General features: G+C 28.8%; 3 protein-coding genes and 1 non-coding gene across 8 annotated transcripts; 1 reads left to right on the forward strand and 3 right to left on the reverse strand.

Annotated features, from left to right (window-relative positions):
• Nucleotides 1-746: 746 nt before the first annotated feature.
• Nucleotides 747-9,263, forward strand: Bma-shk-1 (potassium channel protein, putative; the record flags this gene model as incomplete). 5 transcript variants are annotated; one of them, XM_043078405.1, is made up of 14 exons in its annotated part: nt 747-814; nt 2,764-2,892; nt 4,738-4,771; nt 5,013-5,125; nt 5,960-6,052; nt 6,315-6,435; nt 6,606-6,778; nt 6,928-7,049; nt 7,525-7,633; nt 7,827-7,919; nt 8,078-8,258; nt 8,369-8,388; nt 8,918-9,017; nt 9,156-9,263. In XM_043078405.1, the coding sequence occupies 14 exons, from the start codon at nt 747-749 to the stop codon at nt 9,261-9,263; spliced, it is 1,464 nt and encodes a 487-aa protein (XP_042934339.1). The 5 variants fall into 5 exon arrangements, with proteins under 5 accessions (XP_042934339.1, XP_042934338.1, XP_042934337.1 ...); XM_043078404.1 differs by having other exon boundaries at nt 6,315-6,414; XM_043078403.1 differs by lacking the exon at nt 8,369-8,388 and having other exon boundaries at nt 6,315-6,414; nt 8,078-8,248.
• On the reverse strand, nt 8,913-9,026 carry Bm15540. Its single transcript, XR_006227929.1, has one exon. It is a non-coding gene; the product is annotated as an Unclassified non-coding RNA Bm15540 (non-coding RNA).
• A 1,088-nt stretch (nt 9,264-10,351) lies between the features above and the next one.
• On the reverse strand, nt 10,352-14,805 carry Bm11233 (Zinc finger, C2H2 type family protein; the record flags this gene model as incomplete). Its single annotated transcript, XM_043078408.1, has 12 exons — nt 10,352-10,518; nt 10,854-11,175; nt 11,267-11,397; nt 11,769-11,980; nt 12,085-12,270; nt 12,445-12,708; nt 13,139-13,236; nt 13,327-13,499; nt 13,656-13,741; nt 13,884-14,040; nt 14,264-14,545; nt 14,709-14,805. 12 exons carry the CDS (start codon nt 14,803-14,805, stop codon nt 10,352-10,354), a joined length of 2,175 nt encoding a protein of 724 aa, XP_042934342.1.
• Nucleotides 14,806-16,250: 1,445 nt separating this feature from the next.
• On the reverse strand, nt 16,251-17,313 carry Bm7787 (Uncharacterized protein; the record flags this gene model as incomplete). Its single annotated transcript, XM_001896242.2, has 4 exons — nt 16,251-16,316; nt 16,561-16,746; nt 16,939-17,022; nt 17,203-17,313. 4 exons carry the CDS (start codon nt 17,311-17,313, stop codon nt 16,251-16,253), a joined length of 447 nt encoding a protein of 148 aa, XP_001896277.1.
• Nucleotides 17,314-18,367: the final 1,054 nt, after the last annotated feature.

The raw sequence follows: 18,367 nt of genomic DNA on the forward strand, positions 1-18,367 counted from the left end.
TTTCAAATTTTTGCTCTTTCTTTGTTTTAGTATTGAGATTAGGAATTTTACTTCTTATCCCAGAATCTTTTAATTTCTATAACGTTCGCAAATTATTGAATCTTATTTTATTTCATTCTTCGTTTGAATAAGATCGGAATAAATTCATTTGTAAGATTTGTGAAAATTTAGACGTTATCTTAAAGTATTAAAGTATTACTAACCTATAATTTTTTTTTTTTTTTTTTAATTAAAATTATTTGAGAGAATGAAAATTGAGATACTATTCCATTTAATTAGTTCTATGAAAAAAGAAAGACAACTGTATGGTTTATGCATATTTGAATTATTTTTATATCGTTAAAGAAATGTAAATAATATCGATGATTGTCGTAAATTTAAATCAATGCAAAAAAAAAAATTAAATTTAAATCAATTGAGAAAAGGCAAATGCTAACAGCTGCTAATTTTGTTCCAGTCTAAATCAAAATTTTCTTTAAGGAAAAATGAATATTTATTATTTTCTTGTTTTCCTCATTCTATGCCACCACTAATTTTATGCTTGAATTCAAGCTTAAATTTGAAATGCGATTTTTAAAAAAATCCATCAATTCATTTTTTCAAAAAAACGTTTTTTGTTTTGAACTATTCTATCAGACGTAAACGACAACGAAGTCTTCCAGAAAATTTTAGCAAGTGGAAGCAAATTTTATTTCTCTGAATATATGGCATCAATTTACAGTGAATTATTATTTCGTTGGATTTAAATGCCTGCTGTTGCAGTGCGAGAAGGGTCAAATTATGGATTATTTAGTCGACGACCTTCAACTAAAAGGTTTGTTCAATTATTTTTAACATTTTAAAATTATTTTTTCAATTCGGAACAAAATAGCTAATCTTTGTTATTTATTAATTCTATCAGAAGAAACATTTTGCCTCACTTCTTATCATTGAATGTACAAACTAAAAGCATTTTTTTTCTTTTTTTTTGTTGAAATTAACTTTTAGCTTTTCTTTGATTTCTTCTTCCTTCTCTTTGTCAAAAATAAAAACAGAAGTTTGGGAATCAGAATAATTTATTCTAATGTCTAATTCATGGCAAAAAAAATGTTGTTATAAATCATGAGAAAGTAAATTTTACAGATTTTATAATGATATTTTCTTGGATTTAATTCTTCGATTTAACTATATATTTTTTTCTTCCAATTTTGAAAATATTAAAAATGCAGAGGTAAAATTAAAAAAAAGTTTGGTAGAAAGTATTTGGTTAAAATTGCATAGATCAGTACTTGTCGCATATAAATGGCTCTCAAATTCATTTCTTGAAAGTGTTTTTTTTTTTTTATTTTAAGCTGATCTTACAAAACGAAAAAGGATAAAATTCAATTTAAATGCAAATATATAATGTCAAAATGGTGGTGTTTAATGGTGAACAGTTTATTCAAGTACCAATTCTTTAATTCCTTCATTTTTGAATAATTAGTCTAACTCATAATTAATTGCTATTATATTTCTCATTCGTAAATATAAGTATTTCCAATTTAATAGTGTCTTCATTAGAAAATTTTTATTTGATATTTCGATTAAAAAAAAAAAAAAACAAAGTTAATAGATTTAGAATGATGAATGTTAGAGAAGGAATTACTTAGAGATTGACTTGAATTAGATCGAGCTAATCTACCATGATAACTCGATGAAAGTTGAAGTAAATATGAGTGAAAATAAGTTTACTGTAGCTAACGAATTAAAATTAATTAATTAAAAGAGTGAAAAACATTGATGATAAATTTGATATTCGTGACAAGTAAATAACTTTGGATATATATACTCCGTGTATCCCAGTAATGAGATTGCAAATGATTTCAAATAGCAACATTCTTAATGATATCAATGTTAGCACTCATTTTTAAATTTTAAAATGATCAAATTTTTTTTTTCTATTTCATATTTTGCTAATTTTAAATAATACATAAATCGTTTAACTATTTCTCATTCAATGAATGACGTTTACGCTAATAATTTTAAGTTGATAATAATGCTTGCAAAGTGTCTTTTTTCATATATCATTGAATGTGTGTGTGTGTGTGTGTGTGTCTTTCAGATATTTGAACATTTAGTAATTAAGCATTCTTTTTTTTTTTAGACGTTCACAATCACACCTATCTCTAATTATTATTTTGCTGTTTTATTCGAATCGGCTAATGTTACTCGTTCTATACAAATAATATTAATATTTAATTGTTTTTCTTTTTTCTTACAAATTTTTTGAAATTGAATTTTGGCAATTCGTTAAAGAAATGCTTGGAAAATATCGATTTCATGGAAAAAGGTACAAATAAAAAGTTTTCAAATATTTAAAAGATATTTGTATTTCTGATGAAAATATTAAATTTTTCAAAAAATTGTCATACAAATTCTCATACAATTTGTAGTATGTTACAATTGATGTATGAATAATATTTAAAATACAATTTATTATTTTTGCAGTGAAAAAATAAGCAACAATTCCTTGCAATATTATTATAAATTAATACCATTTACTAATAAGCTAATTTTGTTATTTGTTCATAATTAGTATGAATTAATTTATTCATTAAAAATATTTACAAATTTATTCCATTCTTTTTTCATTTTTTATTTTCTCTAAACGATCTATCATAAATATTTAAAAGTGTGGCAAAATAAAAGAAATAACTGATGTATTTATATAGTAAATTTAAAAAATTTTTTTTAACTATAACAGAAATTCTTTAAGATAATTTATATTCTTGAAATGAATTTCAGGCAAATAGAACATTTACTCAATGTTCATCCAGAAAAATACCGCAGTCGAAGTGGTCGATCAACACGAACTTCAACACCCATTAATTTACATGATATTGATTGCCATCGATCACGTTCGGTTGATTTTTTGTAAGATAATTTTATTTAACAATAGACAGAGGAAATGTTATAATTTTTTATTTCTGTAAAAAAATTTCATAAATTATTTCAAAATTTAAGCTTTTCTAACTTTTCTTCCCAAAATTTTACACATAATTTGAATTCAGAATGAAAAAAAAAATTAGATTTATAAAACGAAAATTAGATTTATATATTTCTATCCAAATTTATTTAATATAATTGTATGCTGATGAGTGAAAATTTATATTGCATATTTAGTTTTCCTTTTAAACTTTACTCTCTCTATATGTATGTAACACAAACAATAGCTTGTCTAAATTTTAATTCAAACGTAATATTTTTAACGTAACGTAACTTAACGTAAATCTACGATACCTCCATGACATACTATTATTAATTCTAATTTTGCATCATCAAAAAACATAATTTTCCCAATAATTTTTAAACGAGAGTATATATAATATATGAGTTAGGAATAATTATTTGATATAGCATTAGCTCTAAAAAGTTTATTTCACAAGAAAATTTCGTGAATTCTTGACATTTCATGAATTCTCGACCGATTGACTAATTTGAACTAATAACTTTTAAGCTGAAATAATTCGCAACAGTAACAGTAATTTGATGATAAATTTTTAAAATCAAATATGATTACTTCACATTTGATTTTAGTTCATCAAGGTAACTCAAAAACTGGTATATTCAGATCGAGAAAAGTCTATTCACACCTGTAATTGAATCGATCTACCTATCTATCTAATTATATATGTGTTGTATGTGTGTATGTGTATGTAAGCAAATGTTAGTTCTAAGTTAAGCTGAGAGAATGAATATACTAAAAGAAGGAAGAGATTATTGAAGCTTTACACAAATGCCAATTATTTGCGCCAGCTGCTGCAATTGATGAGTACCGGACCCGGCCCGGCCGGCGTGTGTTTCATACATGATCCATCCATCCATCCATCCATCCATCCATCTATCTATCTGTCTATCTATCCATCCGCTAAAACATTTTGAAAAGCTCTCTTAGCCTTCTTTTTATTCCTTATTTCTTGTCACTTTTTCTTCCATAAATTTGTCATTAAAATAATTTTTACAGCAGGAAAAATTTAACTTCAAAAATGGAATAAATCGTTAATTAAATGCTGTTAGTTAGTTCATTTAGTGATTTGCTCTTTTGATTTTAAAAAAAAAAAAACTTCACAAATATCAAATGTTTAACAAAAAAGAAAACAATAATGAATTAGGTGTTTAATTTGCTAAAACGAAAAGCTGTCAATCATACATTGAATGTAATATGTTTGCAATTCAATAATAATTTGTATTTCAATCAAACAAAACTAATTTAATTAGATTTATTATATTTTATTTCTTCTCCATCTATTAATTTATGCTTTTTTTTTTGTTATCGAAATACAAAAATCTAATAATAATTAGAAATAGATCAAGGATGATATATTTAAAAATATGGAAGTTCTTCGTCATGAAGTTTGATGAGAACAAGCTTTAATGATAGCACATCGTGTATTTTAATAAAATATCTTAATAATAAATGAAATATAAAAATATATATTTGAGATATATTTTTACCTCTCTCACTGAGAGACTAATTTGTACTCATTTACTATTTTTTTTAAGCACTTTTATTGCTCTTATTTTAGAATGATTTAACAAAACGCTCATCTTACTTAAATTATCTCGATAGTACCATTAATTTTATACCTGGTTGATTAGGTGAAAATTTTCCATTTCAATTCATAAAAAATACTTCTGTTTAATGGGATAAAAAAAAAAAATGAACGAATATTCCATGCAGTCTAACTGTTTTGATTTATCAAATCAAAGCTTCTACAGGTCACCCATCATGGACACACCATCAAATAGGGAGGTAAGTGATGAAAAACCAAACAATGGATCTATTTTCCCGATGATAACAGAAGAAGAGGCTAGTCTTCAATAATTTTTTTTTTTTGAATTTAAATCAAGATTTATTTTTTCGAAAATCTATTAATTTGATTTATTAACCTTATTCTTTGTCGGATACTTAATAATTTATCATATATTTCGTTTCATTTTTTCCACCATGTATTTAGTTTTATAGTACTTTGTTGACGTATGAATATTTTTAGCCAAACAATATAATGTTTAATGATACGTCATCAGCAAAACAACTAGAGCGAAATCTAATTACAATTAATGTTTCTGGTCTAAGGTTTCAAACTTATGAATCAACATTAGAAAGGTAAGTGAAATAAGTGCTTTTAATGTTTATCAATTGCAAAATCTTTCTGCTAGATTAAGCTTCCAATTTACTCAAAGCAGAATTAGAGCTTGCATGCTTAATTATGGTGCTTTTGAAGTTATAAATAATTTAAACATAAATTTTTTCATCCGTCTAAAAGTATCATTATAAAGCTTCTTTGCATTTTCCTTTTTTTTTCAAAGTTTATGAAAATTTCAACTTTAAAATATAGAAGTTTGCAAAATATTAATATAATTTACATTAGGAAAATGAAATAGAAATCCTAAAAGTGTGCCATTGCCATTATGTAGAATTGGAAAATGAAGCATTTCTGAATTGTACTTTTAAAAGAAAAAGAAATTCCACTTAACTCATCATCCATCCTTTATTTCTTTTAAGAATTTCTTTAAGCAATCCCTCATTCAATTTGCTGTTCACTGGAAATTTACTGGAAATGTTCAATAATAATTAGTGGAAATACCGAACAATAACAATAACAATAATAATAATATTAATAACATTTAATAATAACAATAGTAATAGTATTAATAATGGTTAATAATAATAGTAGTAGTAATAATAATAGTAAATGGAATAAGAAATCGTCTAAAATAATTTTTAGGAAAAGAGAAGTGGAATTTCTTTTTCTTCCAAAAGTATAGTTCAGAAGTACTACTAATTATAATAAATATTATTATTGTTATTATTTACTTCTCAATTCAGTGTAATAGCATGGTACTAAACTTTTAGGATTGCTATCTCATTTCTTACTTAACTTAATTTTACTTAGTTTAATTCTTTTTGACGGATATATTTCATTGTCATTATTGATAGATATCCATTAACACTGCTTGGTAATTCATTCAAACGAAATCGTTTCTGGGATCCCAAAAATGAAGAATATTTTTTTGATCGGCATCGTACAAGGTTAACTTTTTTCCAGTTTGAATTTCTTTTTTTTTTTTTTTTTTTCTAGTGGTTTGCATTAATACTTGAACGATCATTGAAAAATGTGTAAAATGTTTTGAAAGACTTTGAAAATAATTTTTATTTTCATTTGTTATAAGAATCAACAAACAAAGCTTTTTGTTGACATTATCTTATTTACTAAACTATCTATTTTTATTAAAAATGACTATGTTTTAATGGTACAAAGTATTTTGATATGACACTAACTGTAATTTTTCAGTTTTGAATCAATACTGTATGCATATCAAAGTGGCGGTATTATGAAAAGGCCGGAATCGGTACCAATCGATATGTTCGTCAAAGAGCTCAAATTTTTTGAAGTAAATCCAAAATTACAGAAAGTTAAAAAGAAGAAATCATTTGTTTTCAATTTCAATAAAAATAATTAATGATAACTTTGTTCGATCTAAAACTCTTACCAAAAATATAAGATACAAATATATTTATTTAATTTTTTGTAGCATTTGATTATGATATTAATTTTTTTTTTTTTTTTTTTTTTTTTTTATAGATGGGTGAAGAATTGTTAGAAAAATTTTGGATTAGTGAAGGTTACGAGAAACCAAAAGAAATTCAAATGCCTCAAAATGTATTACAGCGACAGCTATGGGAATTAGTAGAATATCCAGATTCTTCATTATTCGCTCGTATATTTGCGCTTCTGTCTATTTTTGTTATTAGCATGTATGTATTTTTGAAAGTTTAATAAAATTTTAATAATTTTCTAAAAATTTCCATTCAAATTTTTTAGCTTTATAACTTTATAAGAGATCATACTAAGGTCACTTTCATATATCAATGGAAGAAATTTCGATAATTTAGTTAGATTTTAGCTCAATAATATCATTTTGCTTGGAAACACTACCATCAATGAAAGAAAATCCAGGTGACGTACGCGACTGGTCTAATCCATTTTTCTACATTGAATTATTCTGTATTATTTGGTTTACCATTGGTTGGTTATTATTTCTTTTACATTTTATATATTGCAGTAACTAAGTTAATATAAATTCACAGTTTTAGCTTCAATTTTTTAGAAAAGAAATCTTGTTTTCGTTGTTAATAATTTGAAAAAATTTTTCACTTATTTTTTAGAATGCACTTATATAAAATGTAAGTATTGATTTCGAGATGGTCGATTAGAAGTGAAAATTTCTTCCTTTAATGGACCATTTATTGCCTCACTAAATCACAGAAAATTTCTCTCATGAGACAAACAAAACTTTTATTAGTGCATAGATTGGAAAAAAAGAAAAAAAACGTCATTCAAGCCAATTTAAACTTCTGAGTTAGGCATTTATTTTAAACTTTAAGTGACTTGCATGCTAATTACTTTTTCATACAAATAGCAGTTTTAATGCTCAATAAATAAAAACTTTTGAATTTGAAACTTATTATTTTATGAAAAAGGGAAATATGCATCATTTCAGAATTACTACTACGATTTATAAGCTGTCCAAATAAGTTCAGCTTTCTTCGCTCTGTTCTAAACATCATTGATTTCGTTGCTATTGCTCCTTTTTTTGGTAATTTAATGTGGTATGTTAGTATATGAGCTAATTAAACATATGAATTTTTTGAAAAAAAAATTTTTCATTTAGAAATTATAAACAACAATTATGGGAATAATTTTAAAATAATCATCAATTAATTTCACTCATAAATTATCATTGATAAATGAAAAGCTATAATGTAAAGTTAAATTTCATCAAAGAGATATCATAAGTTTTAGGATGGATTCAACTAAATCCAGTTCATCAATGTCATTTGCTGTATTACGTGTTTTACGATTAGTACGAGTATTCAGGATATTTAAGCTTAGCAGGTTGAACTTTTCATTTATTATTATGAATGAATTTCTATTTATATATTAATCATTTAAATCGATTATTGATAACATAATGCATTTAGAAATGAGATAAAGATGAAGAAATGCGATGATTTATTTATGAAAGTTTGAATTTATGAAAATTACTATTGCAGGCACTCAGTTGGTTTACAAATCCTTGGCAAAACATTTCGTGCATCCATACAGGAATTTTGTCTTCTTATCTTTTTTATGGTTATTGCTCTGGTACTTTTCTCTAGCGGTGTTTATTTTGCTGAACAGAATGAACCAAATACAAAGTTTACCTCAATTCCTGCTTCATTTTGGTTTGTTTTGGTAGGCTTTACTATTCTATATCATCACTTTATTCTTTTAATTAACTTTCATAATTGAAAATATCGTTACAAATTTTAATAAAATCATCTTTTCATTTCAATTTATTTCAGGTTACAATGACTACAGTTGGGTAAGTTTTGTATTTTTCGGGAGGAGATATGTTGTGCATGTATCTCTTATATTGATGTTTATTAATTCAAATTTCGCTAATAATTAATTATTCGTAAGAATTACTTATTGAAGCTTTCATATTAGTAGCACATAATCTTATCAAATTACCAATTATCCAAAAAAAAAAAAAAAAAAAAACTGTAATGGTTGATGAATCTCTTGACCTCTTTCATGTTATACCTTTTTTGTGCTCAAAGTATAATTTTCATTACTTAGGCTAAAAAAAGTAGAAAATAACTGCAAATTATCTGATACCTAATTACAACATTTTTCTTTTAACCATTTTTTTTTTCGTCCTACTTTTGAAATGTTTACACAAAATTGTGATGGTGTTAACACATAGTTAAAGTGGAAATTTGAGTCTTATTGTCATTCTTATAAGTGTTGTATTTACTTTCTTCATTTTTGAGTGGATGTTTTTTTTTTTTTTTTTCGAGAATTTCGAGAAAGCTACTTTTAAATGAAATCATTTTTTTTTTTTTTTTAAGGTATGGGGATCTAACGCCAACTGGAGTTTACGGTAAGCTAGTGGGTGGCTTGTGTGCATTAATTGGTGTGTTGACACTTGCCCTACCTGTACCCATTATTGTAAGTGTTCCTTAGTAAATGGATAAATCTTTTCTTGATAATATTGAAAAAAAAAGAAAAACTTTTGACTTATTTAACATTTCTAATCTAGATACTTTTGTTAGAACTACTTTTATTATTTGCTTACCTTCCTTTCAGGTAGCAAATTTTAAGCATTTTTATCGACAAGAAACACGATTAGCACAAATGCGTGCATCAGCTGAAGAAGATGAAACAAATTCAGAGCATTCATCCAAGTCACCGTGACAATTAACCAACGAAGCGGTTTATTCAAGCATTTTCTCTATCACACAGTCTACCGCTTCGTTGACTAGTTTCACAACATCCACTAAATCTTCAGATTGAAAAAAAAAAAATTAATTAAATAATAGAAAATTATTGGATTAAAATCTGATATTCATGAGAAGACCCATTTCTTGACAAGAAGTTCAGGTGCTCTTCTTATTTATTTATTCATCATTTTAGAAATCTTATATATTATTCACGCTTTAGCATTCTTTCAATCCTTTTTTTTTAATGCAAAGAAATGATCTATCATGAATTTTAAAATTAAACAGGGTATTACAGCAAATATTTAATGTGAAATGTGATCATTCTGTACACTTGTTTATATGTATATTTTGTTGTTTTTGTTGCTCATAACGTTGTCATTGATGAAAATGTCCTTCCTGTACACAGCTGGCCAATTCAATTTTATATAATGCGATACTTCATTTGCCTACCGAAATAAATTGAAGGCAATGCAAACTGCCTCATAAGTTACCTTTCCTTTTTTTAAAGCCATCCCTAACCAAGAAAAGGAAAAACGAAAAGTGATTACCAATTAAAGAATATCTCATCTGCTGCAAATAGAAAGATTCCAAAAACTGATTTGAAATATATGAATATGTCTTGCATGAAAATACGAGCTCTGCCATGGAAGCGCAACTTTAAAAAATTTTATTCATTTTATAGTTTATATAATAGCGAGTACCGTCATCAGACCACATAAAAAAAAAAAAAAAAAAAAACATTAATAAAACTAAATTGATTTTCTATTAATGTATACAAATTTTATTTCACAGCAACTTCACTATACAACTAATCACGCAATTTTGAAAGCGATTGGAATTTCCAGACTTAAAATTGACCATATGTGATATGTGTGATGAATATATGTTAGAACAAAATTCATTAGTACGGAAACTGAATGAAAGAATCATTGCATTTAATACCAACTTAAAACTTAAAAAGAACATAAAAAATTAATGAATGATATATATTACTTTATGTTTAATCATTAAAAAGTAATTCTCCTCACGTCGTACTGCTCGATCAAGCATTATTGGCTTCACCTAGTGAAAGATTATATATTGTTGAATTATGTACTCTTGTAACAGTTGAATTGGTATCTTGACCAATTTAAGACGAAATGGTATCATCCCGTGTTGATAAATGCTGTAAAGAGGATGTCTCAACCAGTGTCTTAGCTGCGCTGCTGTCGTGAGAGTACCCCTTGGATCTAAATTTAACAAAGTGGAGATGTTATCCAGGACGGAAGTAGGTTTATTACTTTACCTTACCAAAAAATTGCTAGTTTTTGAACCTTCCATAGCACAGTAACCAATGTTGGGTGGTAGTGAAACTGTCTCTTTATTACTAATTATAGTAATGGGTGGGGAATTCTTGGTGTTCCATCTAACTCAGGGCATACTATCGTGGAAGAACATGTTACATTATTATTATTATGTTGTTGTGTGCTGTATGGGAACGCTACTGTGGGAACTACTGCTAAATCATTAAGGGTATTTCTCTGAACTTGAAAATGACAACTCAGAGAATTATCTATCAAACTACCTCGACTAAATGTTGCAGTCGGTGTGGGTGAAGATCTTGTTTCAACGTTAATCAAGCTTTCCGATGGTAGAGGTAAGTCATTGTGTAATATCTTGTCTTCCGTAGAATCGGGAACATTCACTACAGAAAAATCTGACTCAGTTGATTGAGTCCTGGAATAATATTTATAATCTGTGGATGGCATTTGTGTGCTTGATATAAGTAACGAATTTAGGACATCGTTATCTACCACATTATTGGCGATGAAATCAATTGCTGGCTCCGCTCCGGAATTTGGAGATTGTCGCTGTGCATCATTCACGACATCAACAAGAACAATTTGCTAAAAAATGTACTGCTCAAATTTTATAGCTAAAATGGTAAAATCTTTAAGAAAATTACACTTCTGAATTACGAAGTTTGCAATAACTAACCATGCCACGATCAAAGTTTTCTCCTATTTGCTGCCTCAACTGTAAAAATTCCTTAGCTCTTACAGTCTGAGCACCCTCTACCATTGATTCACTTGTTCGCATTTCTCGCAACATTATTTCTCCTTCTTGTTCTGAAAATCAGTAAACTTCCTGATCTGAATTACATGATAAGAAATTTTAACCGGAAGGACTAATTTGGTATTAAATTAAATCATTTTTTTTTTTTTTTTTTTGTTTATCCATAATGATAAGTCCAGACAGCAAGAATGTTACTATAAAAATTCTGCATCAGCAAAATGAGGAAAATACAACCAGTTAAAACAATTGTTTATATCAGATTATTAGTAACGAACACCTCGTTGCAGATTAAATTAAAAATACTCCAACTCCGTAAAAATTTAAAGATTATTTAATTTACCACAATCTTGCATATGTCTTATTAGACAGTTCTAAATCTTTTTTTCAAGAAAATTTATGAATTTTGAAAGGGCAAGAAAAATACCGAGGTCTTCTTCTGCCATAAAAACGTACAACTCATCATCTTCAATTTCGTCCTGATTAATCAATTGCACTATTTGTGCAGTACTCATGCATTCTCTGTCATTTGTTTCATGCATGGTAGCTTGTTCTTCAGCACTGACTGCACAATTTTGCAAATGGCCATGTTCAAGCATTTGTTGATGACAAGTTTTTCTATGATGGATAAAACGATACCTAAAAATTAATGCCTGAAACTAGTATCCATTTTTGTTTATCAAGAAAAACAAATGAATAAATATTAAGTAGTTCTGATTAGTTATCAAGAAACGAAAACAAACCTGTCTTCGAAAGAGAAGTCACAACACCACCAAGTTACTTTTCCACGATCCATATCCACCCTAATGTTAGGTAAACCTTTTACTTCAATTACCGTTGAGAAGCAGTTCTTATTATGTACACGTTGCATGTGACGTATAAGCAATGATGGCTTCACTGTAGTCAAACCACATTCACTACACTTTGCTCTAAATTAAATGAATTAAGTGATCTTGAGAAAATATTAAACAGCTTTTATAATGTGCAATATGTTTAGATATATATTGTAAGCGTCAAAACAATGTAAGTTAATGAATAAGAATCCAATAGTGCGATGTTCATTCAACTTGTACAAAAAAGATCTATCTGAAATATTTGCTCACATGCATGGACTTTGATCTAGCATAGAGGTACGATTTCCTGAAGAAGTATCTGCAAAACCGTTTCCACACAATGTCTGCTTTTCTGCTAAGCTATCATCAGCAACGATATCATTAAGTTTAGCAGTATTCTTTTGCGAATTGCTAATTGTACTAGTAGTGGGCAATTTTTCCGTTCGACTGCACGGCACACCGTGCACATCTTTTTTATGCTCATTCAATTCATTCACTGATAAACATACATCACCACACCATTTACATACATACCTGAAAAAAAAAATTTTTTTTTTCTGATACAAGAATGTATAGAATCTATATTAAGCTATAAAATCTCTTCCTAGAACTAAAAAATCAAACTCAATATTCACGTCAGAAGACACCAGTCTTACTGTTCATTAATTGAAAATTCAAAAATAATTGCAGTCATTATAATCTATCGAGTAATAATGCAGTAATTCCATTGAAATGGGTCATGACAGATCAAAACTGTTTGTCTGCAATTTAATAGTACTGATATCACTGCCTCAATTAAAAATGTTTTATATCTTCATCTCGAAGTTTTGTACATAGTTTTCAATTGATAAGTGCGAGATGACTTTAATAAGCTTGATAAATGCGATGAATCAATACTTTATAATCTTTTCCACAGCAGCAGGATAACTTGAAAATAAAAAAATTAAAGAATTATAATACTTACTTTCGCTTTCTAAGATGTGATGACTCTTTATGCAGCATCAAATTCTTCTCATTAACAAAAACCAAATGACACTGATAACAGGTACAACGTGCAACGTACTGCAATACATATTAATCTAAAAATAATGCAATAATGCGATTTATTTAAGCCCCGTGTAAAACCAAAAGAAAATGTGAAATATAACCTACTGAAGGACCAAAATTTGCCAATAATCGTCGTCTTAAGTCGTCATTTTTCCGATGAGCACGAAAATGATTCATCATAAATTCACAATTAGCTTCAAAACTAAGACCACAAATATGACAGCTCAAAGCACCTGTGTAATGCCTATTAGCAGAATGATGTTCGGATCGAAGACTTTCTAAAAAAATAACACCAAAAAATCTTAATTGTTTTTAAAAAATCTAAATTTCTAGGTTAATTTAAGAAATTCGAAGTTTCCAGTATTATTTAACACCTAATATAAAGGTCTATCCTTCGTTAATGATCCCACAACAAAAAGTGTATGGAAGCTTACGCGATCGCTTAACAATTTCCGTTAACATTCTTGTCTTCTTTAACGCTTCACGTCGCTTTTTGGCTATCGCTTTAAATGTCTCTCTCCTTAAAATGTCGAATATGGAATAGAAATTACATAAAAGCCAGATGAAAATAACAGCATTGGAGAAATTCCATGCCATACAAAGTAAAATTGAATGCACCGCTCTTGGCAATTCGTTGCAGAAAAACAAACAGGTAACTGTACCTCTTCCACTCGTTACGAATCCTTGATATTTCTTCCAAAACCTCAGGAAGGTGTGTTTTGTGTTCTATTTTAGTATGGCGTTCCAGGCCGAATGAAGTTAAAAAAATACGGTTAGGACAATGACGACAAGGATACGACTCCACCTCATTTGCTATACCTAAAATAATGGAGTATTCAAGTTTTTCAAAAGGTGAAAATTTTATTCAAAAATAGTTGAAAAAATTTGCGCTAGTCCTGACAAGGTATCATGATCTTCACGAAATGTTTTACACTACAACAGAGTATCAGATATTTACATATTATCTAGCAAGGAGAACTCAATTTTTTACACATTGTAAAGTTTACATGATGAAACTATTAGATCAAAAAAAAAAACTTGCCTGGAAGATTATCACAAATATGGAACATCCGTCCATCACCTGGTAACGCAGAAACTTCAACTGTAACACGAGATGAGTTAGCCTCATCACCTAGTGATATCCTATCATGAGCTTCAGCATGCTGGTAAATCTGAGACCGATTGACATCGATATAAAACCGTTTCATTGATTTCCACTGCTCTTTGTTCACATCAGCGATCTTCATCATCACTCCACCTCGAACTACGAAATCCTCTCCAACTTCATCATCTACTTCATAATCGTTCTTAACACATTCTTTTTCTAGAAATTCACATAAACAATCAACTATTGATCTAAATGTGCCAGAATTATCTGTTATTATTTTATTTCACACTTTTTCCCCTTAACTGGTATTTTTTTAAGTGAATTTCGAAACAGAAAAATAATAAATATACAGTTGAGATAACAAAATTGAAAAGTATACCCTTTTTGGCTGAAGTATTTGCAGGACGTAGTCGACCTCTGGAGATTATTCGCGGTGCTTTTTTGCAATACAGCTCTGAGATCCCAGCTCTTTCCATTCTCCTCGAAATACCGGGAAATCAGCCTACCTTATGAAACCGTTACTTTCATTTACATTTGAAGAAAAACAACGAACGAGAAAATACGATGGATAGTATGTCGGCCAAAGATAAAATACCATGATGAACAGTTGCGTTTCGGCTGATTTCCTGATTTACTTTTCGATATCCTGCAAGAGGGTTACCGGTAGGTGGTGTTTGTAAATTTCCGGTTTAATAATAGCATTGTTATAATTTTTGTAAGAAATGTTATCCTGCAAAAAATTTAAATATTTTTTGAAGTAACTCGGAAGGTGTATAAGGCAGAATGTACGAGAATGGATATCACTTAAGCTATTCAGAGTTGAGTGGACAAACAAGAAGGATGAATGTTAGCTAGCAGATAAGTGTTGACAATGATAACGTAACTTAGATTAACCAACTCCGGGAGTTTGTGACTCTGTGACCTCTCGAAAGCAATAAGCTAATATCCTAGATGTGAAAGTGCATGAGGTTTTGATATTGTCGAGAATGACGTAGTTATCTTTATATACCTTATCTTGTCAAATCACTGCTTTTCCTGAAAGAGCTTGCATTGATGTCTTGATTTTGGCTGGGATACCATTTCATGGAAGTAGTTTGAAAAGGACGACCTCGGTTGATATCAGTGCATCAAGAGAAAATAATTTGAGTGCATGATTCAAACATCGAATTTCTCGAATCTTTCCGCTTCATTTGTTTTGTTTTTCGAGATTTTTATGGAAGGTTATTTAAGTAAATGTGAGAGTGCCGCCTGAATTCATCAATTATTCACGATAGTTGCGCAAGAGCACGCAATGTGGCATGCAGTATGCAAACATGCAATCTTCCGACTCTTCGGATTAGGATATAGCATTGTTCGGTTCTTCACTTATTATTTACTGACATTACAACATTTTTGACAAATGATAAGAAACTGACGGGGTCACCCTCTTACTCATTGAGTTTCTGTGATGCAGATTAATCCCTCAATCCTCCAATTGTTTATTTAAAAGATACATGTGGGCCTTGCAGTTTTATATTGCATATTTTTCATATATGTCAATCATTTCTTATCTGCTTGGTGGTGGCATTTTATTAATAATACATTTTCATTATTAATGTTGGATACCTCAATGGGAGCTGTGGTAACAAGTTGTTATATGGGTTTTCCTGCAATAGAATAGTATTTGTTTATGGAGAATGCAGACAGGTTACATCATTCCATATTTATACCCCATTGTTTTATCTCCCGTTCATCATGAAATACTAAAGCTTTGATATTTCATGATGAAATTTTAGACAGGTGACAAAGAACTGCACAGAAATAATTTGCAAGCGAAGAAAATGATAGAATATGATTGAGATGTAAAATTGCTGTATCATCATATACAGGAATTTATACCATTTGCAAAAGAATTTATTGACAAGATCGCAAGCGGATCTGATTATAGTTCACCTTCTTGCAAAACTTTAAACGGTTGTCCGGAAGCGTTTAGCTTTACACTTGAAATCTATAAATGAATCTTTCTGTGTTAAAATTACAATTACGTTGCAACTGCGGTTATTATTTATTCTTGATAGCATTAATTTATAGCAAGATGCAAGGCCATATAGAACTAATTTGTGTTATTAGTATGTGCTTTTTAACAATTTTAAAAAACATAATATTGATTACTGCTGTGAAGTCTTTATAAAATCAATCCTTTTTGTTTTTATGCTAGGTAATATAATTTTCTTTACAAATGAAAGTATAACCAAGTCATCAGGATCGTCACCAAGCCATTTGTGACATGGAAATTGATATAGTATATGATGCATATGTTCGATAATATATACAGAATGCAGTAACCAAGGCTTGCAGTCACCCTTTTTTTCATGCCATACTTCTAGTGATTTGAGCTCTGATAATGGGTTTTGTTCAATTAGCAAAAATAGATCTGACTGAAACAAAATAGAGGAATAAAGGAGCTATTTACAGATTATATACATTTAAAAAAATTTTAGAAGCAGGGAATTTCTTGGGTGACATCAAACATGCCTCAATAGCCATTACGGTAATAGCAGAGGTTCAAATCCCCCTCTTTCCATTTTTTTTTTTTTTTTTCTTTCATCTTATAATAAAATTTGACTTACATGGCCGCGCTGAAATTTCTTTCGATGACTAATTGAACATTTAAGACGTACTTTATCTGTCTGTATGCCTTCGATATCTGTTAACTACAAAGTATTTGGTTCCAGTTGATGGTACAGCATGTTCCCCTTACAAAGTCGGTATCATAAAAACTTAAATTTGTTAAATTGTTAAATTATTTTTCTAAGCACACTTTTTTCTTCTTTCAAGCAAAAACTTAAATTTTTAAATTTACACTTATAATTCGGAAAAATGAAGATACACACTTGTACAAATATATTCGCTGTAGTCCCAGCGTTTTCTTTGTTGCTTGTGCGAACTACCACCGAATAAGCACAATCGATGATACCCAAACCAAAATAAGATGATTTTACCATAGCTATCTTTCTTTGCGTACTATCTAGTAAAAGAGTGTAAAATAATTTGAATATGATTCGAAGTTCAAGTCTCAGTGAAGCTTTACAATAACACTAAATAAAATTATCCAAAAAGTGAATTGTTAATGGAAGCGAAATGTTAGGTAGCAAATTTGTTCACAAACTATTTTTACATCTTATATGCGAGCTTCTGAAATTTCCTCAATGAGCAAATTAATTCTCCCAGAAGCCAAATTGTTGTAAAATGAACAAACTTTGCAATTAAGAAGTATTTATGTCTTCTTTGCTATTAACTTTATGCAAATTTTGCATAAACTTAATTATTGGCACCTTAATATCATTCATCCTTAATAATAATTGCGATAGCCATCGAAAAGTAACTAAGAAGACCATATGTTTCGTTCCATTACTCTCAGCAGACCAAATTTAAGAGTGAATCTAATAAGCATTTGTTTCTTAAATCCATCCATATGTTTCATTAGGATTTAAGTGAGGACGGTGCTTATGAGCCTTCTAAGTACGAATTTCTTTATATATAACAATAATACATATTGTACAGATGAATTGAAGAACGAACGACACTCAAATGCCTAGCTTCCTATCATATTACAACATGACAATTTGTTAAATGTACTTTTATGAATTTAAGAAATCCACTAATTTTTTCCTTCTTCTAATAGTATATCGAAAATTTTTATAAGCTTCATTTTAGTACATAAGCTGAAAAGCTCTGCATAAATACAAGTCCTTCAATTGAAAACACACATGATAAGACACAATGAGTTAAAATGCTGAATAAAGATGAACCAAAACAATCAATGTAGCAATGATAAATGAATGCTTAAATACATAAACAGAGCGTATAATTCTTTTAAAAGCAAAGATATATGAATACACTCACATAATCTTTCCTGAATTTTTTGCAGTGATAGAAGTAAATGAAATTTTTTAATAATGGAAACAATCAGCTTTATCTTATATATTCTGATATTGCTATTTCCTGCAAATTCAATCACTCGGAATAGATCTAAGAAATGCAAATGTCAGTTGCACA

The sequence above is a fragment of the Brugia malayi genome (genome assembly GCF_000002995.4).
Source record: "Brugia malayi strain FR3 genome assembly, contig: Bm_v4_Chr2_contig_001, whole genome shotgun sequence".
Classification (NCBI taxonomy): Eukaryota; Metazoa; Nematoda; class Chromadorea; order Rhabditida; family Onchocercidae; genus Brugia; species Brugia malayi.